Here is a 24,718-nt window from a genome sequence, read left to right as displayed (position 1 = left end):
CAAAATGGTTGAAGAAACTTTTAAAAACAAAACGTTTAATTTTTATTTGTATTTATCAATGCTGAAGTGACGGGTCGTATCGTGGAAGATCAGACAAAAAAGGGGAAACGTTGTGGCAAATAAAATTTCACATTTTCAGTGAGCTAGGCACTGCTTGTTGCACCGCAGAACAACACGTGGCGAAGAATGCATACAAATGACCACTGAACTTTGTTCAAGTCAATCGACAGTATTCAGTGACTGTGTGAATTTTGTCGAGCGCTCGCCAAGTGGCTTAAACACTCCAACAAAGCGGTTGATAAGAAACGGTTCACTTTAGCGATCACCGAACCATCATATGAAACATACACCTCTCGGAGATGCCCGAAATGTCAAATATGTCCCTAACATCATAATTACGATTACATCATTCCACGTGAGTAGTCGTGCCTATGGTGAAAATTTAGTCTCAATCCAACAACCGGTTACGGAAAAAAACACGAAAGTTCTGTGCAAACAAACAGACAAACAGACAAACGGACCCTAACACAATACCCTCTCCTTTGGTGAGTAATAAAAAATTTAAAGATGAAAAAACTCACATTGACCTTTATTTTATTTAACCATTTTCACATTATGCTTACATTAAAAATTTGTCAAGATTAGTTCTCAAAGATTTAAAAGAAAAGGGAGAAAATTTTTTTTATAGAAGATGCTTCAATTTCTTTCATGATAAACTGAAATTAAAACATTTGGAATATTGCTTGAATAATAAAGCCTCCTGAAGATACAACTATTCAATTTGATGTTTATAAAATCGACTAAAACTACTTCGTAATTTTTGTGCTGATTTTGAATGTATCTTCGAAAAAAAAAAAAATATATATATATATATATATATATATATGTATGTATATGTGTATATATATATGTATATATGTATGTATATGTATATATATATATGTATATATGTATGTATATATATATGTATATATGTATATATATATATATGTATATATGTATATATATATATATATATATATATATATATGTATATATGTATATATATATATATAATTGTTCTCCTAATCCAAATAAATCAAAAGCATATTCCATCCGGCCTGAAAGACTTGAGACTTTAGCTTGTAGACTTGTTGTCAATGACGATAAATGAATGAACACTATTTCAAAATCAAAATATTTCAGTAATGTTTTTGTGACTAATTTTCATTCGATCTCTCGAAGGATGTGATTATATTTATAAACAAAGACCACCAGAGTCGTGCGCCAAAGGGAGCACAAACTTGGCAAATAGAATGCGCTGAGTTTAGAAAAGGTATTAGTTATGCAGCGGCCAAAGTGCCGCTGAACTCTGAGCCTCTTATCGCACATATATGTGTCTAGTGGAGTAAAAGGATGTAAATTATGGAGAAAAGCAAGAACAGCTTTAGTTCTTGAATTCAGTAAGCATGTATACTGTACGGTGTACGTATGGAATTGTTATTGCTGTTGCTCGGGTTCGTACCCATTTAGCTTCTTACGTGGTTTTTTGGATGGTCGCTAAACTACCGTTATTCTCAGGTTTTCCATCTGTCTGTATGTCTGTCAGTTTGTATGTAATGGACAGCTCTGGAGGCTAGAGGAGTCAACCGATTTTGATGAAAATTGACTGGTAGGTTTATACCAGGATCTAGTTGTATGCTTTTGAGCACCGTTGCTATGGACACCACCATTGCCTAGCAACGGGACTTTGAAATTTTTGAAAAAATCCGAAAAAATATTTTTTCCCAAAAATCAAAAATCGGCTTCTGCACTTTTATGCGCACTATAATCAACCTCTTTGTCAAAAATTTTCAGCCCTATCCGTCAAAAACTGTATGACTAGTATGCAATTATATAGCAACCACCCGTGTCGCCTACCGGCTTGTTTGTTTGTTTGTTTGTTTGTTTAGCCCACGTGTTTTATGACTCGTAATGGAACTAAGATTTATAAACAAACACACACACACCCACGTAATGGTTTGAGCTTGGAGTGGACATTCTTACCATTACACCGTCAAGACTGAGTGTCATTGCGTAGCTTACTGCCACTCTGCGCATGCGCACTTCACTTCATTATCGGTAGCATGGCGGAGATTCTGAGGGCGATCTTATTTGCTTATAAACATTTTAAAGGCGCATTGAATAAAGGGAGTGCTGTATGTCAAACGTGTGGTATAAAAATTTCAGCTGGCCCATCCACAACATCAAATTTCATTTGTCACCTCAAAACTCACCCGCAGAAGTAAGTTTTCTTTTGCAGTAGACATTCGCACACGGTTCGTTTCTAACTTTTTAATGTTTGCACTGCACTAGCATTGCCAAACACAGCAACACTGAGCCTCTATTCATGCTGGTTCATGGTTGCATATGCTGTCCTATGGATACCCATAGATGCTACAACAGACATTCCCCATATGTCCTACAGGGAATATCTGCTGTACTCGATCCTTTAAAATGCTGAATGTCAAGCAACGGAGCAGCAAAGTACAGTTTTTAAAGTCTTTGGTGGCTTGTAGCAAGGTATTATGTACACATTTAGGACACGGGTGACCAAAAAATGAAAGTCATTGTATGATTAAGTTTTACATATCATTTGTTAGCCAACATCATGGGGACTCAGGATCTATTTGGGCAGAGCTTAATTCTTCCTCTTTCTATTGCTCTGACAGGATCAAAGTTGGTTATCAATTATATGTATCAAGGAACCACTCGTATCATTCTAAAATTGGTCTGATGGCTTAGATATGTATTATACACTAATTGGAAACCACATATATGGAGAATATTTGGTTTACCTGATATTTGACCTTGAGCAAAGAGGTCAAGGTCATATGAAATTATCAAATTGATCAGTGTTCATTCAGGTCATAAATATATATATATACATACATATATATACATATATATATATATATATATATATATATATATATGCACATAAACTTAACCATAGAAATACATGCTGTGATGGACCAAACTAACATCTTAGGATTAAAAGTGCAGATTTCTTTAAAACGTTACGTACTTCCTAACGACCTTTGACGTTCTGTATACTGAACACAAACTGGCCTTTGGTATTGATTTTTATATCATAGGGCCATCTTGGTAAACTTATTCTATGGTTATAAAATCAAGCTTATAGCTACGAGTAATTTTGTATCAGCTTGGTAAATGCAATTTGTTACGTACTTCCTAACATTTTTAACCCAATCATGGAAGTGAACCTAAAAACTGGTATGTAGTAATGATCCATGTTGAAACTTGCCATTTTAAATCATCACTTTATGCAGAAGTAAATTGCTATTTAAGATGTTCTATCAGATGCATTTCAAATTTCTGGAATAAGATTTTGTAAGCTTCATTATGACTGGGGGAAATTTTGCAAAATCTGAGATTTTACACATTTGTAGGTGTCAAGGATATGCACAAGGTCATAAGAAATGTCCTGTTTCGTGGAATTGTTCTGTTCTTATGTATAATGATATATATCAAACAAAAAAATGCATTTTCAACCATTTTGGACAACATATACAATCATACATGTAACCCATTTTTAAAAAATGAGCTATAAAAATGGAAAAATATAGCCTGTGTTTGGATAAAAAAAACATGCTTTGTAAGCAACTATATCCATAGGATCCGTAGCAAAGTATACATTTTCTGAAAGCACAGACACTTGGGCATTATATAACATTAAGATTGTTTATCTTATTAAAACTGGGTTCAATTTCTAAGCTTTCTCCTCATTTAGGACCACAGTGTACACAATACCATGCTGCAAGCCTGGTATGACTTGGCCGGGCTTTGAATCACCAACCTTCCATATTCGGAGTGCAATCACCAAGATTAATGACACGCAAAAGACTGAGTCTGGTCACCGAGTTTTGTTTCCGAATGTAACCATTTTGGTCACCAAATGTAACTGTTACACCAACAAGTCTGGTCAACGAGTTTGAATTGTAGCAATTTAACGTTGTTATTTTTATTTATTGCATATCATTTATTTTAGAGTACGCATGCCCAAAACATCAACAAACTCGTGTAAACAACCAGATCATGACTCGTGTAAACCTTTTGAGTATTAAAGGCTTACACGTAACCAAGGTCTATGATAATGACATAATGACATGACACTTGACTTGAGACTTTCCCTCAAAGATTTGAGACTTGACTTGAGACTTGGCTCAGGTGACTTATTGACATCTCTGCTTTTATCCACATACAAGGCTTACATCGGCAGCATGATGGAGTACTGCTTTCCCATCTGAGCTGGCTCCCCTGTCTCACATCTTGCTCAGCTTGACGCCGTGGAAACCAAGGCCTTTCAGATTACTTAAATCTCCACGATGAAGCTCAGTCTATTGGCTTATCATTTCACCATCGCAGATCAGTCGGCAGTCTTTGTTTTCTCCTGCCTCCTTTCTGGTCTTGCACCCTCTGCTCTTTCCGTGCTTTGTCCCCTCTCCTCTCCCCTCCCCCCAGACTTTCACAGGGCTCACACGGTCCACCATCAACCCCATTCTGAGGACACTACCTAAATCCAGGATCATCAGTGGGGCAAAACTTTACGTCTAAACTTGCATACGATGTCGGACCAATGGAGGAAAGGACAAAAGCAAGCAAGCTGGAAACGTTTAACAGTTTAACAAACGCATTTATTCAACAAGCACAAGGTTTACTTAATCAGCAATGGCAAGTATTTACAATAGCAATCGTGAGCATGTATTTACAATGGTGGACAGAAATCACAATGAAAAGGCAAAAGACAACAGTAATTATTCTTCACGATTATGGAGCACACTAACACGGTCTAGTCTATACACAGGACTTGGCATACCATCAATTATTCCGGGGAAACGAAGAGAGACAGAGACAGAGACAGAGACAGAGACAGAGACAGAGACAGAGACAGAGACAGAGACAGAGACAGAGACAGAGACAGAGACAGAGACAGAGACAGAGACAGAGACAGAGACAGATTGCAGAGCAGAGCATGGTTATGGCTTCTGCCTCACCTTACACAGATGTGTGTAAGCTTGAACTGCATGCAGACATGTGCAGTGTGCAAGCTCCCCCTTGGTGGAGCTCATGGTCCAAACAGACAGACATGAGTACAGGCGTGGCCAAAGGACTCGTGGTAAGGAGAGCTTGATGGACGAAAGAGAGTTGAAACAAAAGTCCTGGAACGAGACAGGTCAAGTGCGTTCCTGGCAAATAAGACGAGTCAAGACATCCTGGCAAATAGGATGAGTGGAAACGTCCTGGCAAATAAGATGAGTTGAGTTACAAGAGTCGAGACGAGTGGAGAATCGAAGTGCTCGGCAGATCAAGATGTGTGATGGATCAGATGCTTGGTTTACGAGACTGCCTGCTGATCTCTGTGGAAAGGCTCCCCAAATGTCTGCCGATCTCCGTGGAAAAGGTGCCCGGAATCTCTTGAGCATGAAGAGTTCTGGCCTTTTACCACCGACTTCATCCACTCAGGCTCTGAAATATCACAAACTTCATTCAGAGGTTTCCACATCCACTCTCCATGGAGGTGAAACCGATCTGCCCTTTTCCAACCACTGCGAGGGGGTGTGGTTACGGCTCCTGTCATTGCTCATCTTCCAGGCCATCTCACCTTCTCATTGACCTGGCCATGTCGGTGGAGGGTTGGTCCCACAACCAAGCCATACCCCCCACCCTGGCAAGCAGCTACTGATCCTGCAGCTCTAATGATAGCCTTCATTGTATTTTCAATGTGAGTTTTGCAGGCAATGAAAAGAAAGGTCTATTTAATTCCATGGTGAGAAAGCACCCGATTAAGAATCTTTTGTATGAGTTAACAGGTAATTCAGGTCCATTATATTAAAGTAATTCGGGTAATTCATGACGTGCGGACTCTCGTGAGAGGGGGATGGTTTTGGATGTGGAATGGAAAAGGGGGAGAGGGGGAGGTTTGAAGGGCAAAGAGGGAAGGATCATGAGGAGTTCTGGAGTTTGAAAGGTAAAGAGCGAGAGACCGGCGATGTCTCTGGATGTCTGGTCACTGGAGTTAAAGAAGGGTCAAAAGATGGATTGATAGACGGAAGGATTAAAGAGAAATTGAACATGCTAATCAGAACGGATCTCACCTCCAAAATATTCCCCCATACAAAAGGGCAGGAAATCTATCGAAGTACAAACTAAAGAAATATCTGTCTGGGGAAAATTATCCGTGTCCCTGAATGCATGGGGGACTTTTCCATATCCACAACAATATCCATGTTAATAATATGAACACGCCGCCGTCCGTACGTCACATGAAGAAGCAGGACATCAAGTATTTCATCTTTGGAGGACATTTTTCCCTTTCGAAATGGTGTCGGCAGTAACAATAATAGCAACATAATAATATCAATGTTATTACACAATAATAATATCATAAATAACAATATTAACAAGAATAATAGTAAGTATAATGACACACTCCCCACCGTACTCCCCAACTCCCTAGTTGAATCGAAAGCATCACTTTCACACATCGTGTGAGAAAATGTATAATTTGGATGAAAGGACTGAAAAATGCATGGCTCCCCTCCCTGGCCGCTCCCGTAGGGACCCCGTGTGTCTCTAGTCATTTAAAAGGGAACTATTTCAGAACCGTTTTTATTTCTTGCAGATCCATTACTGGATGTGAAGATTGAACCTGAAAATTTGGGGTTCATCGATTCAAAAGGTGAGAACTGTTCCTGAATGAATCAAGTTTGCTGATCCTTTTACCTGGTAGTGTTTTTAAAACATTTACTTTCTTTCATTAAACTTTTTTATGCCTCCGTTGACGATGCCACCGGTTGCATTATGTTTTCGGGTTGTACGTACGTACGTGCGAATTTCCTCTGTTTTCTCTGAAACTGCTTATCTGATCGACACGAAATTTTGACCATCAACGACGCGACTCATCATGCACAATTTTTTCATGGTAATTATAACGTCATAGGTCACGTGGGGTTGCAGCCATATTGGAAAAAAAGAAACACTTTGGACCTCCATCTCCTAAACCGCAAGATGGAGAAAATTGAAACTTGGTGCCTGGCAAGTACTCTGCATGGGGAATAAGAGCAATTTGACGATGACATCATCGGTGAAGTGGTATCCCGGTAAAAATTCGACAAATAGAACGCTGCATTCGATCGGTATGAAAACTTGTGAGGTTCATCTCGGGAAATATTTCAACACAGAAAAAATTATGAAGATGTCATCCATGAAGTGGTTTGGCAGCCATATTGTTTTTTTTTTTTTTTTTTTTGAGGAAAAAAAATCTTCTCCAGAACCACTTTAAAGATCAAAGTGAAACTGCACAAAAACGATCGACTATCCATGCTGAATAAAGTTGGAAAACTATGACATCACAGGTCACATTGTCTGGCAACCATCTTGGATTTACCCTCAAACCTTCAAAAGCCTTCTTCTTCAGTTAGTGGGGCAACTTAGCATAACAATTGTGCATTTTGTGAGGAAAGCACCAAATTTGGCACACTAGTAGCCTATCATATTATGAACAGATTTGGATATTGGAACAGATTTGGATTTGGGTACAATAATGTACATGTACATTATTGCTCATATCTCAGAAACTATTGGAGTGCCCATCACAAAATTTATGTGGAAGCTTCTTGACATCATAAGGTACCTCTGGGATGAATTTGAGAAAATTTGAAGGATACATTTTTTGGGGATTCACGATTGAAGTTTATATTTTGTGATAACTTTTTTGTGGTTGGAGGTAGGAAAATGTTGCCCAGACAAATTCATAGGGCATGAAAATACCTTTAAAATGACACCAAAACCAGCTCTCTAGGTGTTATACTTTTAGAGATATGGCCATTTGAATTCGTGATGTCGTGCTAATTAGTCCAAAGTTCGTTAGTCTGTATCTCACTAATTAAGAGGCTGTTAGCAAAAATATTTGAGATCTTGCCGTTTTTCATGGGTCCCAATTGGTTCCCAAAGTTTTACAAAAATCTGAGAGATGACGGCAGATTCTTTGATGATTTGACATGGAATGACCCAGTAGCGTCCCTTTTTGGCCGTTCTTAAATGCATTTTGCACCACATTCGTCACTTAAGAATGACACATCTGTGATCACAGTGCCAAAATGAAACTTATGGTATCAGTTTGATGGATGTACTCAAAAATGTAATTTAAACTGACTTTGGGGGGTACTTCATGCACCAATTGGAAAACTTAAGAATGGTCATTCGGAGATCCCCATCCCACCATCTGATGAGCTTAGCTCTCAAACCTTTTGTACTCGAGATGTAATACAAATCTCTGTCAGCTCCCAGATTATTGGTGCGGTTTCAGAGATGGAGATCTAAAGTTTTTACGTTTTTCCAACATGACTGCCACACCACGTAACCTATGTATGATGTCATAATTATGATTACAACATTCTACAAACTAGAACGGGCACTCGGTAGAGCGCATACCTTCGCCGCCGCAACTTTTTTCCGGGCACATTTGAAAAACGTCATTTTAAAACATCCATGACGTCACAACCGTCAGTCCGATTGACGTCAAATTTGGTGTGTAACCTCCTTGAAGGCAGTCCAACAAAATCGAATGATAAACACTGAAAAATTAAAAAGTTGAAAAATGACGCCATCTTTTGACGTCATTTTGACGCACTTCCGGCGACGTCACGTCCAATCGGGGACTACCATTCTGAAAGCTCGTAGTTCACTGAAAGTTTTAACGTTGGTTTCATGTCAATAGCTCTATTAGATCTGAAGCTATGCCTAGAAGTATATTTTGACCTTGAGTGTGACCTTGACCTTGACTACAGAGTTAATTGGCAAAACCTGTACATCAATACACAGATATTTTGGTACTGATCCTAATGCCTGGATTTGGGAGACTTTGCTTTATAAATTATATAGATATTTGAATGTAAAATATCAGGACATTTTAGCCACAATTGAAAAACGGCATGTTCAAACGTCAATGACGTCATAACGGTCAGTCCGATCGAAGTCAAATTTGGTGTGTGACGTCCTTAAGGTAAGTCCTACAAAACGGTATGATCAAAACTGATGAGATCGAAAATTGAAAATTTATGTCATCTTGTGACGTCATTTAGATGCACTTCCGATGACGTTACGTCAAATCCGACACTACATATCCGAAAGGTATCTCGTCATGGAACAATATGGCGGTGGTTGCATGTCGATAGCTGTATTATGAAGGAAGTTATGCTCAAAAGTGTGTTTTTGACCTTTTCATGACCTTGACCTTGACCTTTGACCTGATCGCTTCCAAAATCTAATCAAATCGTCCTTGGATACTCATGAATCATCCCACCAAATTTCATGCAATTTGGTTTAATACTTTCTGAGTTATGCGAATAACAAACAAACACACATATTCACAAATAAATAAATACACAGCGACCAAAACATAACCTTTCGCAGAATGCGAAGGTAACAATTATGTTGGGGAAATTCTTCGCAAAGACAGGTAAATGATGGGGAAGGTTCCAGAATGTAAGGAGGGGGAAAGGCGGGGCTTAGAACAGACACCTGGGTTGGGGGGGGGGGAGGAGATCATTATAACCACGAGCTCGACCTTACATAAATTACACTACACTTACACAAACGCATACTATAGTGGCAGCAAGTGCTTATCTGCCACTAAGGTCATTGTATCTCCTGTCCGAAGCTTGTCAGGCGCAGAAACGAATGAAGAGTTGTGTTCCTACGTCTTCGGCTGTTCATTGGTAATACAAAGCTCAGAAAAGCTCCCAAAGGATACAAGTAAGAATCCGGATGGCTCCCAAAGACTCTGTGACACTGTACATCAAACGTAGCAATATTGTATACAAAAGCATTTGATGGCGTCGATGCAACGCTTGCAATGTGGTTACATGAGAACGTATAACAAAACAAGCATTACAATCATTCAAATAGCCAAATAAGGAGATGTAAACACCAATTTTAGTCCTCTTGTCGCAACAGAAAGCACTCGTACGCAAAACAGGCCTGAGCTTGCAGAACAGGCCTCTCCAAGCTGATGGTCTTGTGGTTCAATCTGAACCTCACAACGCAGTCATTTCGCAATGCAAGATAAGCTTCACAGCACGATGTAAACTATTTTGCAGAATATCTGAGCATTAAGCTTCGAAGGGCACCACAAGCTTTGCATCGAGCCAGTCCCAGCGGGAAAAGGCCAATGAACAACTGTCCAGATAGCTCTGCCCAGGACGTCTGATCAGACTGACATTACACGTACCATGAAATAACCTAAGTTTGGTGTGTTGCTGTGCTTAAATGTACAAACCTTGATTGTAGCTCACAGCTTCACCCAAGCTTGAATGTTCCATTTAGTTATGGATTTGCCTTTTGTTGTTGCCCGTTCTAATCTAATCATGTCGCAAAGCTGACCTCGAAAGCGAGCCACAGACTAGGCATCCTCTGTCTTGGAGAAATCAGAAATACAGCTTCGGAGGCCGTTATTCAGAGGTCAATTGAGTACTGCTCTACTCTTTTGGCTGCCATCTCAGTGTCTTATCTGTCTCTTGTGGATCATGTGGAATCGAAAGCCTTCGATATCATTGGCATCTCCTGCCATGAGGCCGAAGCATAAGGTCCGTTCTCACATCGCGGGCAGGTCGGTCATCTCTGTTTTTTAGCACCTCTCCTCAGCCCCCCCCCTCCCCTCCCTCCCCTCCCTCTCCTGTTATCCATTATTGAGAATTCTGAGATGCATCTGAAATTGCTGTGTGCAACCGGTAATTATTTCCAGTTCTGCATTTCTTTGAATCAAAGATTAAGAACATGTAACGTTGTTGATGTTGTATTTATGTCGAACTTGTGTTTTTGATGAATGCTCAAAAATTGTTTGCTTTAACAATAATAAATTGCAATGGCTGTGGCGACCATTGTCTTCAAAAGTTAATTTGTACAAATGTTTCTCTCAGGACGTCTCACAGATTGCAATGAGAAGTGTTCCAGCACAAGCATCCAGTACTACACTCACAAAGCAGAGCTTCAAGTTGACAAGAAAACCCAGAGAACACGTTCAACGAGGAAGAAAGCTAATTGCATCTACTGTTCCAGTCTTGTTTTTCTGGATCACATGAAGGAACACATGACGGTGCACACAGGAGAACGACCCCACCGGTGCACAATTTGTACCAAATCGTTTTCACGTTCGAGCACGTTAAACCGCCACATCAAACTTCACACTGGAGTGAAAACCCATAAGTGCACGCTTTGCCAAAGTGCGTTTACGGAATGGAACGCTTTAAAAATCCACCTTGGAATTCATACGGGAGAAAGGCCATACAGGTGCACAGTTTGCAACGAGTCATTTTCCCATAAAGATTCTTTACGACGACACAATAGAGATCACAGAGGCGAGAAACCACATCGATGCACAGTTTGTGACGAGGAGTTTTCAGCATTACATCACTTAATACTTCATTCAAGAGTTCACACAGGTGAGAAAGAAGGAAATCATCCACCGCTGCAAAGCGTATCCTGCGCATGAAGCATGGGGGGCTATTGGTAAAGGGGGAAAGATTCATGAACCAATTGAAACGAACAAAGCTGGCAGCCAAGGCCGAAAGAGTTCCATGGAAAAAAATTCACTGCAGTAGCTTCAATGATCCCGAGTTACTTGATCCAGGAAAGAATAAAGGAAATAACTGACAAAGCAAGAGAGCAAGCAATTGAAGACATAAACTGGATGACTCAAGAAGAAATAATCAGTATCAAAAAGAAAATCTGGACAAAGAAGGAAAAATGGACATTATTATGGGCGATGGATTATGCCAGACGAAAAGACTTGAGGAAAGAAAGTGTGAACACCTGGGAACAGATAATAATAATAATCCGAAGACTATGCCCTGATAAAGGTATTTTTAATAGGGCAACACTAAGCACAAAGAAAAACAACATCCTCAAACAGAAAATATTCAGAGAGGAATCTATCGACTATAAATGGCTGAGGTGTGTGTATGTGTGTGTGTGTGTGTGTGTGTGTGTGTGTGTGTGTGTGTGTGTGTGTGTGTGTGTGTGTGTGTGTGCGTGCGTGTGTCATACTTTTTTCTATTAATTACGTACATCTATTCATTAATTACGCACTATTGGAATGTACCATTTGACCCTTTAGACTGTTGAGACCACTTCGAACTTTGAAGACCCGAAAAGTCCCCAAAAGTTCCCGAGCACCCAGAAGACCCAAATGACCCAAAAGACCCCCGAAGGCTGTGAAGATCAATGAAAATTTGATCCATCAGACCAACAGGCCCACTAGTACTAATTAATATCAGTGTGTGCGTGCGTGCATGCGTGCGTGCGTGCGTGTGTGCGTGTGTGTCAGTGAGTCGGTGTGTCTCCTCCATAACTCCAAAACCATGAAACCAAGCAGCCTGAAACTTTGCATGCATACGAAGAAAACTCCAAGGAAGTGCATAAGTGAAAATTGGGTGTTTGGGTTAATTAAAACACCCCTTTTGAAGAGAATTAACGGCCTTATTTAATTATATCCTTTATCAGGAACATCTTCAGCCACTTCACTCTTTTGGGTCTTAAGGCATCTCCTGGGTAACCTTGCTGGGGTCTAAATCCGCCATGTTTTTTGGCCTTCTCAACCATGTCTTAACTTGGAACAGGCTGCAATGATTTCTTAACAATAAAGTTTTTTTTCACTTTCTTCACTCATGTTAACAAATGGTTGTTCATTATAACTACGAATCGCTGTATACATTGCTTTTGTTGGTACTATTGTTTTCAAATTAGGAGCTTGGAACGATTTCATCCATTATATTGTACAATTTTCCACGATCCACACTCACGGACCAATTAAAGTATATCGTTGAAATATGATTTCGGTTTTGAGCATCGCATATCGTCCGGACTAAATAAGTGTCGAAATCTGGAGTGAAATCTGATAATTTAAAGAAATAATGAGTCATAACTAAGCCGATATACCTATTTACTTTAAGCAAGCAAGGCTGTGAGATTACAATAAAGATCCCTCCTTCTTATATACACAAGAAAATATGAAATTTCCAAAGTATTAAACTTATCTTTTTCCACTGTTCGGAGAATTATATTGAGTAAACGAAAAATTTAGGAACGTGCCAAAATTAACCAATTTCATTGAGATGTATGATTTAATGCATTCGCTGCTCGACCTCGTGCCCTGTCCTCCAGAGGGACTGCTTATCCATAGTGTTTGCCAGATCTGTCTTGATATTTTCGGAGGTTTTGCGAGGTACTCTGCAAGGAATCAAAGCAAATCTGGTGAAAAACGGACGTTTTAAAATAAAGTTATAATGTTTGCATGGACCGTGAATGATGTACCATGTGATGTGTGCACAGATGAGCAGGCAAGATGGCAAATTATCTGCAATGTTTATTTCACAGGCAATTAAATGTTGCAATGTCTCCAGGGTTGTTCTACATAAAACAGCAACTCTTTTTTTTGATAAAATCATTCTTTGAATGAATTCATTTTATTTCTTTAACTGCTGCGTGCGCGGTGAAGACCGGATTTAAAGTTAAAGGGATCCTATGTGGTATGCAGCTTGACCAGCCGTTCATAATCAACCATTTAAGTGCTTGCTTGAGTGCTTAAGTCACTTGCCGAGTGCCCTATAGTCAATAGCGGTACAGAACTACGTCATTCTGAGTGAATCGTTCACTCACTGCAGACACTTGTCGTGCTAAGTCATTCAGAGCGAGTGGTTTATGCTCTGTCATCCTGAGGGAGTGGTTCGCGCTCTGTCATCCTGAGGGAGTGGTTCTCGGTCAGTCATCCTCAGCGAGTGGTTCGTGTTCCGTCATCCTGGGTGAGTGGTTCATGCTCTGTCATCCTGAGCAAGTTGTTCATGCTCCATCATTCTGAGCGAGTTGGTTGTTCATGCTCCATCATTCTGAGTGATGCATTCGTGCTCTGTTATTCTGCGTGAGTTGTTCGTGCTCCGTCATTCTGAGCGAGTTGTTTGTGCTCTGTTATTCTGCGTGAGTTGTTCGTGCTCCGTCATTCTGAGCGAGTTGTTCGTGCTCTGTCATTCTGAGCGAGTTGTTTGTGCTCCGTCATTCTGAGCGAGTTCTTTGTGCTCCGTCATTCTGAGTGAGTTGTGAAATAACACCCAATTTCCGAGCCGTTTGCCGTATTAACGTTTTCTAAATTACCAAGCCAAATTTTTTTTTCCCACCCATCACACACAGCTGTTTATAAAGATTAATGTTTGTGAACATATCCCTGAAACATCTACATAAATGTAATGTTGTTTTTCGGTGAGATACTCAGGGTTTTTGGGTTGTTATCGGATCGTTCTGTAGTTGGTAATTGCACTGACTCCCACCTGCCAATTCCTGAAAATTGCTGATATCGGCCAAACGTGTGTGTGTGTGTGTGTGTGTGTGTGTGTGTGTGTGTGTGTGTGTGTGTGTGTGTGTGTGTGTGTGTGTGTGTGTGTGTGTGTGTTCAAAAAGCATAACATACTCTGCTAACTGCTTACCCCCACCCCTCTCTCTTTTTGTCCCATCCTTTCTCTGCCCCCTCCCAATACAATGCAGTACCCACCTCCCACCTCTCTCTCTGTCTCTGTCTGTCTCTGGACACATCCAGACTAGGCTATGTCTGGCAGTATTTGTCTCCGGACGTGTCCGGACTGGAGTTTGTCTCTGGTGTTTGTTTCTAGATGCCTCGGGGTGGTGCTTGTGTCCGCATGGGAGTTTATCTCTGGACGGAAGTTTGTCTGTTTCTGAACTGTATTTAGAGTATGACCGTTAGATAATGGATTTCAGATATTTTAACATCTTCACTGTTATTCTATGCAGAATCATTTTGATGAGACGGTATGAATCGTAATTAATGCTCCACCGCACGTCTGCCTTCCCTTCCTCTCACTGCACACTGTCTTCCCTTCCCCCAGCCCTCCTCGCTCCCACACCACTCCTTGCTCCCCCTCCCTCCTCTCTCTTTCCCCTCTCCCTCTTCACTCTCCCCTCCCCCCTCTCTCACCCAAACATCTCTCTGTCTTCCCCCCCCTCTTTTTCTCTCCCCCCCCCAAGTATTCCTGTGAGCGATGTGATGGGCAGTATTTGCTAATTAAGAATAAGAGATGAATAAACTGAAGAGGCAATAACAAATGACTGGTTACCTATAAATGGCTACCTACCACCAATGCCACAATGTAATGATGGGACATATGTTTGGGATAAGTTTTCCAGAGTACAAACTCCCAAAGAAAAGAAACAACCATCAGAACTTACTGGGGTTACATAGAAAAATAGAACAAGAGAGGAATACTGAAACACATGAGATTTCAAATTTAATCACAGTAACAGAAACAGAAATTGGGAAACAGATTGGAGAATTGAATCAAGAAAGAGGACTGGAAACCCCACAACAGGACTACAGAACGACAAAAGGAAATGCTGCAGCAGCACCCCAAGAGAAAGATCAACTCAAAGTTATTAACTCAGATCAAATCGCACCTTTGCAAACAAAACAAAACAAAAAAGAGCAACAAGGATAGATGACAATGAGGAGGAAAACAATGGACAACAGAATGAAAAGAGGAAGAGGAGGTTGACAATGAACAGCATAGGCTAGAATATGAGCTGGCTAATAAAACAGAGGAAATCAAATTAATATCACCCAAGCAATGACCACATCTTCACCAAATAAACAGTTAAAGATACAAGTGAGGAGAATAAATCAAGCAGTCATTAAAATGCTCCCAAAATCACCTAATTTACGAGAAATTAATGACGTGAGTTTTGCAGCCGCGTGATATGTCCAAGAGAAAATAAAAGGTAAACAATGACACAAAAATATAGATCTGATAACCTGAACAGAAACAAATCACCACCATGGAAACAGAGACTTGAGAAGCAGAGATTGACCGAGGGTGGAAACGGGTCAAATAGAACAATTCAAGAGGGGAAACAGAAGCCCAAACTCATGAAAAGAATCAGACAAATAAAAAATAAATACAACATCGAAAACAATGGACTAGAACCATTAGCTGCTCATAATAAACTCCAAATACAACAGATAGCAGGGAAAATAAAAAAACTATAATGAGGCCAACAACAGAAGAAATCAAAATCGACAGTTTGAAAACAACTCAAAAAAGTTTGACCGAGAGCTGGAGAAACGGAAACAAAATGTGACAACTCCCCCTAAACAAAGAGAGGACTGAGAAAATTTTTGGGAAGGTAAATTTGAGGATGAAAAAGAACACAACAAGGAAGCAGATTGGATACGACACTTGGAAAATAAAATGCAACATCTACAGGAAATGCACCCAGTGGCAATTGATGAAGAAAAAAAAAATCAGAAAACATCTCGCAAAAGCATCGAACTTCAAATGCTTAGGCCTGGATGGGATTCCTAATTTCTAGCTAAATCAACTGCATGCTCTCCACCCTCACTATAACAGGAAAATCACCGATGCAGTTTACAACTACCTCACTCAACAAGGAGCTTCAGAGGCAGAGCGGAAAGGATGTACGAGAGGATGCTGTGGAACAATAGACCATTTATTGTTTAACAAAGCAGACTCGAAAACTGCAGGATCCGACAAACCAACTTTTCCACAGCCTGATTACAGAAAAGCCTTTAATAGTGTCCCACATTCATGGATTATAAAATGTATGCAAGTATACAAAATTGACCCCAAATAATCACACTGATTGAAAAAGCAATGATGCTCTGCAATACAACTCTGATACCACCTTTCGTGAAAGGAAAGATTGAAATCCCAACAGTGAAGATACAAAATGGTATCTTAGAAGGTGACAGTCTTTCGGTTGTCGGGTTGTTGGCAACTAAACCGTCTCCCCCACCAGGTTTTCTGGTGAGGAGCGTGTATGGATCTGAACACCCAGCTTCGTTTGTGGAAACACAGGCTGCAGTGAACCAGTTGAAATGGGGGTAAAGCTCCTGGGATATGTGTAATCCAAGCTGAACTTCTCAAGGCTGGTGGAAATGCTGTACTCGTATCGTTGCATGCAGTTTTGTGCTCTGCCTGGAACACAGGCATCATCCAAAGTGACTGGAAGAGGGGCCTTGTTGTCCCTCTCTGGAAAGGGAAGAGTGATTGCCAGGACTGCAACAACTACTGAGGGGTGATGCTGCTCTCAGTGCTGGACAAAGTCTTTGCTCGGATAATTCTTGATAGGGTTCACCACCATCTACTTAAGAAACAGCACCCAGAGCAGTCAGGCTTGACACCAAAGAGGTCAATGATTGACCGTATCTTCGCTTTTGGGTCCTCACCGAACACAGACGAGAGCTTCGGCAGGGGCTGCTAGCAGCCTATGTTGATCTCTGTAAAGCGTTTGATTCAGTGAATCGGGATGCCCTCTGGAGGATTCTTAGTCTTCGTGGGGTTCCACCAAAACCGATCGATCTGATGTCTGAACTATACTCTGGTACTGAGAGTGCTGTGAGATGTGGTGGTGCCATCTCCAACTTATTTCCAGTTGTTACTGGAGTTTGTCAGGGGTGTGTACTGGCCACCACACTTTTCAGCGCTTGTATGGACTGGATTCTGGGGAGGATACCGAAGAGATGAAGCGGCAGTGCGTCGTTTGGGAATGTCAAGATCTCTGACCTTGAATTCACAGATGATGCAGTCATCTTTGCGGAGACTCTAGATATCCTTTTGGGGGCCCTCGAGGTGCTGAATGAGGAGTCGGACCCGCTGGGATTACGGGTTTCCTTGGTCAAATCTCAGATCCAGGCTTTCAATGACATCTTGGATGCTGCTATCTTGTCTGTACCTGTTTGTGGTGAAGATATCGAGGTCACGGAAAGATTCACTTACCTTGGCAGTGATATTCATGTCTCTGCTGGCTGTGAGCCAGAGGTCAATAGACGTCTGGGTCAGGCCTGGGGAGTCATGGATTCACTGGATCATGGAGTGTGGCGCTGTCAGTACCTGTGCAGGACGAAAGTCCAAGTCTTCAGGTCCTTGGTACTTCCAGTCTTGCTATATGGATGCGAGACTTGGACTCTGACCAGGGATCTGAGACAGAGGCTTAATTCCTTTGGTACAAGGTCTCTTTGGAGAATCCTTGACTATCGCTCTTCAGACTTTGTGTTCAATGAGCGGTTGCTGAGAGAGACTCAAATTACATTTGTTTCCTGCATAGTCCATGAGCGTCAGCTGTGGCCCTGTGGACATGTGGCTCGTTTTTCTGATGCTGATCCTGCCCACCATGTTCTCTCAGCGAGGGAGCTTCGTGAGTGAAGGAGGCCAATGGGCCGACCATGTGCCTCGTGGTTGCAGCAGGTTGATCAGCATCTCAAGGAGATGGGGTGGGCCAGGCATCTGCTTGGGGGATGTCCAGACGGAGGCCCCTGGAGTACCGGCGGAAAGTGGACGCAGCGACGCGCTGTTCTGGCACATGCTCCCATACCTGACCTGACCTCACGTTTCCTCCCCTTCCACTCACACTGCCTCTCCTTCCCCTCACGCTGCCTCTCCTTCCCCTCACGCTGCCTCCACCTCCCTTCACGCCACCTCTCCTCACGCCACCTCCCCTCATGCTGACCTCCTCCAAAACCCCTCCCCTCTCCATCCCATGGACATCTCCCGGCGGTCTCTGCATGCTATATTAACGTGCTGTTTTAACGTAGGACATTTTGTTAAATCCTGCACGACTCCCCCCCCCCCCACCTTCTCCACAAGTCCCACAACCAAACACAAGTTGAGAACCCTTCCCCAAATGCTTACCTCCTCCTCCCCACTTCTCCTCCATCGTCCTCACTCCCCCCTTTCCTGGAGTGTATAGCGACGTTTGGTGAGGCATCGCTCTCCCCACCCCCCTCCCTCACTCTTCCTAGCTCTCACTTCCTCACCCTTCCTCGCTCCCCCACTCCTCCTCGCTCCATCCTTGCTCCCCTCCCTCCTCTCTCTCTCCCTCCCTTCCGTTCATCCCTCTCACTGTCTCTCTCCCTCCCCTCCATCCTCCCTTCCATCCCCTTTCTCTCTCCCCCCTCTCTCTCTTCCTTCCCTCCATCCCCTTCTCTCCCTTCTCCCTCCCTCTCCTACCTCCTCTCTCCTTCCCCTCCCCTCCCTCTTTCTCTCTCCTACCCCCTTGCGATGGGTTGTATTTGTTAGTAATTATTAAAGGTTCCTTTCACCACATACTCTAAACGAGGTGAGGATGTTCATCGTGGCAAAGGTGACCATAAACTGAAGAGATATCGGGGTGTAAGCAAACAATTTTTGAAATAGAGATGGGTTGCTTGATATACCTTAATGATAACAGGTTCACCAATTGTTGAAAGAAAATAAAAAGATTTATTAAGCTCAGCCACTTCTGTCACGGGAAATGTGGCAAGCGCTCTAAACATTGTGAAAGATGTTCAAAGGGAGACATTGAAATTACAGGCAATCAAATAAATTTCAAAAAGGTAAAATCTCAATTATCTCCACGAGAAAGGCAGAAAATAATCCAAATATTCGAGTTCGTGTTTGAAAAGTTAGTGTTTGAAAAGTTGATGCTTGTTTACTTTTCAAAGAAATTTAATCATAAGTTAATGGAGAAATTGTTGTTATGATTATAATTATTCTTACAAAACGATGAAACTAAGTTCAAAAGAGTGCCAAAGGGAGTTTATGTAAGCCAGAAGGTTAATCGACCGGTCCCGTACGTACGTACGCGTCTGCATTTTGTTGGTCCCTTTTCTTTGGAACTGCATTGATGTCGGATCGACACAAAATTTTCATCATCGGTGTGACTACTCATGCAGAATGTTTTCATGATAACTATGATGTCATTGGTCATGTGGTGTGGCAGCCATGTTGGAAAAAAGGAAGAACGTTACACCTTTGTATCTCCGAAACTGCTCCGTGGAAAAAATTGAAACTTGTAACCTGTCAAGTACTCCTTATGGGGAAAAAGTGATTTTTTTTTAATGATGTCATCGGTGTTTTCATTATGATGTCATAATTGCATTCGTAGAATGCTACATACAATCAGTATGAAATTTTTTGAGGGTCATCAAGGGACAAATTGGTCAACAGAAAAAAAAATTGACATCATCGGTCACATGATTCAACAGCCATATGTTTTTGTTTTTTTTACATAAAAGCCTTTAAAAACTTTCTTCTCTGAAATGGCTGAACAGATTGAGGGGAAACTTCACACACGTTCGCCAAGCCTTGGAGATGCCAGCATGTTCATGAATAATTGATCGGAGGTCACATGGTATGGCAGCCATGTTGGATTAAAGGAAAATATTTTAAATATTCTCTCTCTTGAACCGCTGCATCAATCAACGTGAAACTTCAAGATTATGATCTAGTAGTGATCGGGAATATGTTGTTGAAATTTTAACCTGATTGGATGCATGGTCTGGCAGCCAGTATTATTTAATTAATTTGAATCTGCATTCTTTTTTTGATTTGTTTTTGAATAAGGCTCACTTGGCTGCACATTGATGGGTTTGAGGGTGGAGGAGTAGCAGCTGAAATTCGAATCCTATCCAGGTTCTTCCTGATGACTTAATCTTTGCTTTTTACTTGTTCGGGTTCCCTCTGATGACTCCAATGCAGTACCTATTTTATTTGGTCTTCCATTTGATTTGAATTGAATTTTTTTAATTACAAATTTGCCACCAGAAGATTAGCTCGCACCTGGTCCTTCTCAAGACTGTGTGAGGTAAGTGTCCTTTGAATACCATCTAGCTAAAGTAAATAATCGAAATATAATTTCAGTTTTGATGATCCGATCTCATGGACTAAATAACTGTCAAAATCTGGAGTGAAATCTGAAAATGTTAAGAAACTGGCAGTTTTTGTTTTTGCGGGTTTTTGATTGAGTGCCTAAGCCACTTGGTAAGTGCTCTACAAGTTTCGATGTTAGTCGGCAGTGGTGTAATTGACGTTTGTTATCACAGCGGTTGTCGTTTGTGAAACTATAATTACAAATTGACATTCAAAACAATGTTGAGAAAGTAAACAAAGTGTTCTTTAACCGTTTAGTTGGAGTCCATATATATATATATATATGTTAGGTTAGATTCCGTGGTGTAATGGTTAGAGCGTCGTCTGCTCTGAATCTGGGAGGTCAGCGGTTTGAACTCTGGCCGAGTCAGACCAAAGACTTCAAGAATGGTACATGCTGCTTCCTTGGTTGACAATCAGCATTTAAAAAGACAGAGAACGAACAAACAATGCTGCGAAACCATCCAGTATAACCTTTGCCAAGAAGTTGCTTCGGCAGTACCAACGCTCTGTAAAGAGTATCTTCTTATTTAATGGCTGCAATGATTCCCACGTTCTTGTGGAGTTGGCCGGGAGAAGCTTGGCCCACGTCTTTCACAATCCAGATGGCCAGGCCTGACATTCGACTATCCAGCATTTTTCAGTGACCAGCATTTGGAATTTGGCCTTATGACTGGCGATCGCTCGCCTACTCTTTGCGAAGGACACTGGGATATTTGACGTCCACCAACTTATGCTAGCAGACAGGACGTCAGTTTAACGTTCATCCAATGAATGGCCTGTGAAACACCAGGATGATAGTTTATAGCTGGGCAGACATTTAAACCCAGGCTCGACCACTTGCAGGTGAGTATGGTACATAAAAGTAAACCTACAGTCGAGGTAACCTTCCCCCTCCCCTCGCTTCCCCTCAAGTCCCACTGCCAAATGCAAGTCGACCCCCCCCCTAAGTATTTGTGATGATATTGTTGCTCAGCTTTGAGTGCTATTTTTCGATACACCTGACTCGGGGTTTTAAACAGTAATCTACCTCTATATAACAGTGTGTTTGTGTATTTGTTTGTCTCTTTTCAAAAGGACGATGAAGAAGGGTTTTAAAGGCCAATCTTTGAACATGACTGTGTGTTCACTACGGTCTAGATTTCAGGATAAAAAAACCTCAAAAAACAGTTTTCATAAAACAGTAATTGCATCTCTTTTATTGGAAATGTAGACGGTGACTCGCAAACCGGGCCTAAAGGGCGGTGTACAGAAACAAACAAACAAACAAACAAAAACAATAATTACAAGGCACAGGGAGGTGAAATTCGCTGCACGTGATGGGTTATGTCCACAGAGCAGAACGAGTTCATTTACAAACATGCGATGTCCAATAAATAAATAAATAAAGAAGATATTAACACACCTGACGTGAGGCCGAGGCCTAACCCTAACCCTAACCCTAACCTTAACACCCCCCCCCCCCATCTCTCTCTCTCTCTCTCTCTCTCTCTCTCTCTCTCTCTCTCTCTCTCTCTCTCTCTCTCTCTCTCTCTCTCTCTCTCTCTCTCTCTCTCTCTCTCTCTCTCTCTCTCTCTCTCTCTCTCTCTCTCTCTCTCTCTCTCTCTCTCTCTCTCTCTCTCTCTCTCTCTCTCTCACACACACACACACACACACACACACACACACACACACACACACACACACACACACACACACACACACACACACACACACACACACACACACACACACACACACACTGTGTCTCTCGCTCTCTCTACCCCCTCAGTATCACCATCAGCATTGTGACGGGTGGTATTTGCTAGTATTCAACAAAGAAGACAAGCGATGGATTTCTCCCATTTCTAATTGATTTATTTGCTGGTTTAATTGTGGCGGGAGCTTTGACCGGTGGCATTTCAGCAGCATTAAAAACTGCCAAGGAAAGCTCAAGGCTGAAGAGGTTGGAAAGACGAAACAAAGACACTGAGAAGCAACTTGCTGGAAGTTGTACAATTGTAAATTTTGTTCAAAAGCTGGAAAGTCTGCCAGATAAAGGGAGATTGATAGTCAGAGACATGTTTTCCTATGTTGTACAAGCCCCTATTACATTCATTAAAGGTCATGGAATATTGCTTTGTCCTAAATTAATATTGATGAATGCTTTAAAGATTTGGAAAGAATAAGACATCTCACATAAAATATTACATCCCGCCTCACTGCTCACCTGCACTCATCTGTTCCTCTTGTTTTTTTTCTCACCTGTGGAAACAACTTCCCTTGTCTGTTCAGCCTTACTCCCCCTCCTGGGCATAAATACAGCCGTTCACCACTACCTCAAGTCACCCCCATCCATACCCATGATTACAATCTTCGACCCCAAATGAGACAATTCCCAAACACTCACTTTTCCCAGGATATTTTGAATTACCCCCCCCCAACCTCTTCCTCACCTCTTTTGTTTCGTTAGTTGTCGGTTGGTTTGTTCCTTTTCTCTTTCAGTCCCAGCTCCCTCTTCCACTTCTTGCTGAGTTTCGTTCAACTTGTTTACCTCCATGTGTGGGAGAGTACGAACACAAGTTGTCCGTGTGCACATTGTGGGAGAGTATGAACACAAGTTGTCTGTGTGCACATTGTGGGAGAGTACGAACACAAGTTGTCTGTGTGGACATTGTGGGAGAGTATGAACACAAGTTGTCCGTGTGCACATTGTGGGAGAGTACGAACACAAGTTGTCTGTGTGGACATTGTGGGAGAGTACGAACACAAGTTGTCCTTGTGGACATTGTGGGAGAGTATGAACACAAGTTGTCCGTGTGGACATTGTGGGAGAGTTGAACACAAGTTGTCCGTGTGGACATTGTGGGAGAGTATGAACACAAGTTGTCCGTGTGGACATTGTGGGAGAGTATGAACACAAGTTGTCTGTGTGGACATTGTGGGAGAGTACGAACACAAGTTGTCTGTGTGGACATTGTGGGAGAGTATGAACACAAGTTGTCCGTGTGCACATTGTGGGAGAGTACGAACACAAGTTGTCTGTGTGGACATTGTGGGAGAGTACGAACACAAGTTGTCCTTGTGGACATTGTGGGAGAGTATGAACACAAGTTGTCCGTGTGGACATTGTGGGAGAGTTGAACACAAGTTGTCCGTGTGGACATTGTGGGAGAGTATGAACACAAGTTGTCCGTGTGGACATTGTGGGAGAGTATGAACACAAGTTGTCCGTGTGGACATTGTGGGAGAGTATGAACACAAGTTGTCCGTGTGGACATTGTGGGAGAGTACGAACACAAGTTGTCCGTGTGGACATGGTGGGAGAGTACGAACACAAGTTGTCCGTGTGCACATTGTGGGAGAGTATGAACACAAGTTGTCTGTGTGCACATTGTGGGAGAGTTGAACACAAGTTGTCTGTGTGCACATGGTGGGAGAGTATGAACACAAGTTGTCTGTGTGCACATTGTGGGAGAGTTGAACACAAGTTGTCCGTGTGGACATGGTGGGAGAGTACGAACACAAGTTGTCCGTGTGGACATTGTGGGAGAGTTGAACACAAGTTGTCCGTGTGGACATTGTGGGAGAGTTGAACACAAGTTGTCCGTGTGGACATTGTGGGAGAGTATGAACACAAGTTGTCTGTGTGGACATTGTGGGAGAGTATGAACACAAGTTGTCTGTGTGGACATTGTGGGAGAGTATGAACACAAGTTGTCCGTGTGGACATTGTGGGAGAGTTGAACACAAGTTGTCTGTGTGGACATTGTGGGAGAGTATGAACACAAGTTGTCCGTGTGGACATTGTGGGAGAGTACGAACACAAGTTGTCCGTGTGGACATTGTGGGAGAGTATGAACACAAGTTGTCCGTGTGGACATTGTGGGAGAGTTGAACACAAGTTGTCCGTGTGGACATTGTGGGAGAGTATGAACGCAAGTTGTCGGTGTGCACATTGTGGGAGAGTATGAACTCAAGTTGTCCGTGTG

At 41.9% G+C, this 24,718-nt stretch overlaps 2 protein-coding genes across 3 annotated transcripts in view; one reads left to right on the top strand and one right to left on the bottom strand.

The window, feature by feature from the left end:
- LOC147025494 (uncharacterized) overlaps window positions 1-13,030 on the top strand; it is a 60,673-nt gene extending 47,643 nt beyond the window's left edge. For both annotated transcript variants that reach the window (XM_085887005.1, XM_085887006.1), the window contains 2 exons: window positions 6,665-6,721; window positions 10,962-13,030. In XM_085887005.1, coding sequence (XP_085743131.1) covers window positions 6,665-6,721; window positions 10,962-11,533 — 629 coding nt within the window. In that variant the 3' untranslated portion in view covers window positions 11,534-13,030. The remainder of the gene's footprint in view (window positions 1-6,664; window positions 6,722-10,961) is intronic.
- Window positions 1-23,278, bottom strand: part of LOC147025493 (uncharacterized) — a 65,150-nt gene extending 41,872 nt beyond the window's left edge. Inside the window, 1 exon segment of the mRNA XM_085886970.1 lies at window positions 23,183-23,278. The gene's annotated coding sequence lies outside the window, so the exon portion shown is untranslated.
- Between the last annotated feature and the right edge of the window lie 1,440 nt (window positions 23,279-24,718).

This window comes from Eptatretus burgeri, chromosome 6 (genome assembly GCF_056783735.1).
Source record: "Eptatretus burgeri isolate ZD-2024b chromosome 6, Ebu_testis_v1, whole genome shotgun sequence".
NCBI classification, from domain to species: domain Eukaryota; kingdom Metazoa; phylum Chordata; class Myxini; order Myxiniformes; family Myxinidae; genus Eptatretus; species Eptatretus burgeri.
Note: the sequence above shows the minus strand (reverse complement) of the source record. Positions and strands in the feature narration are given on the sequence as shown.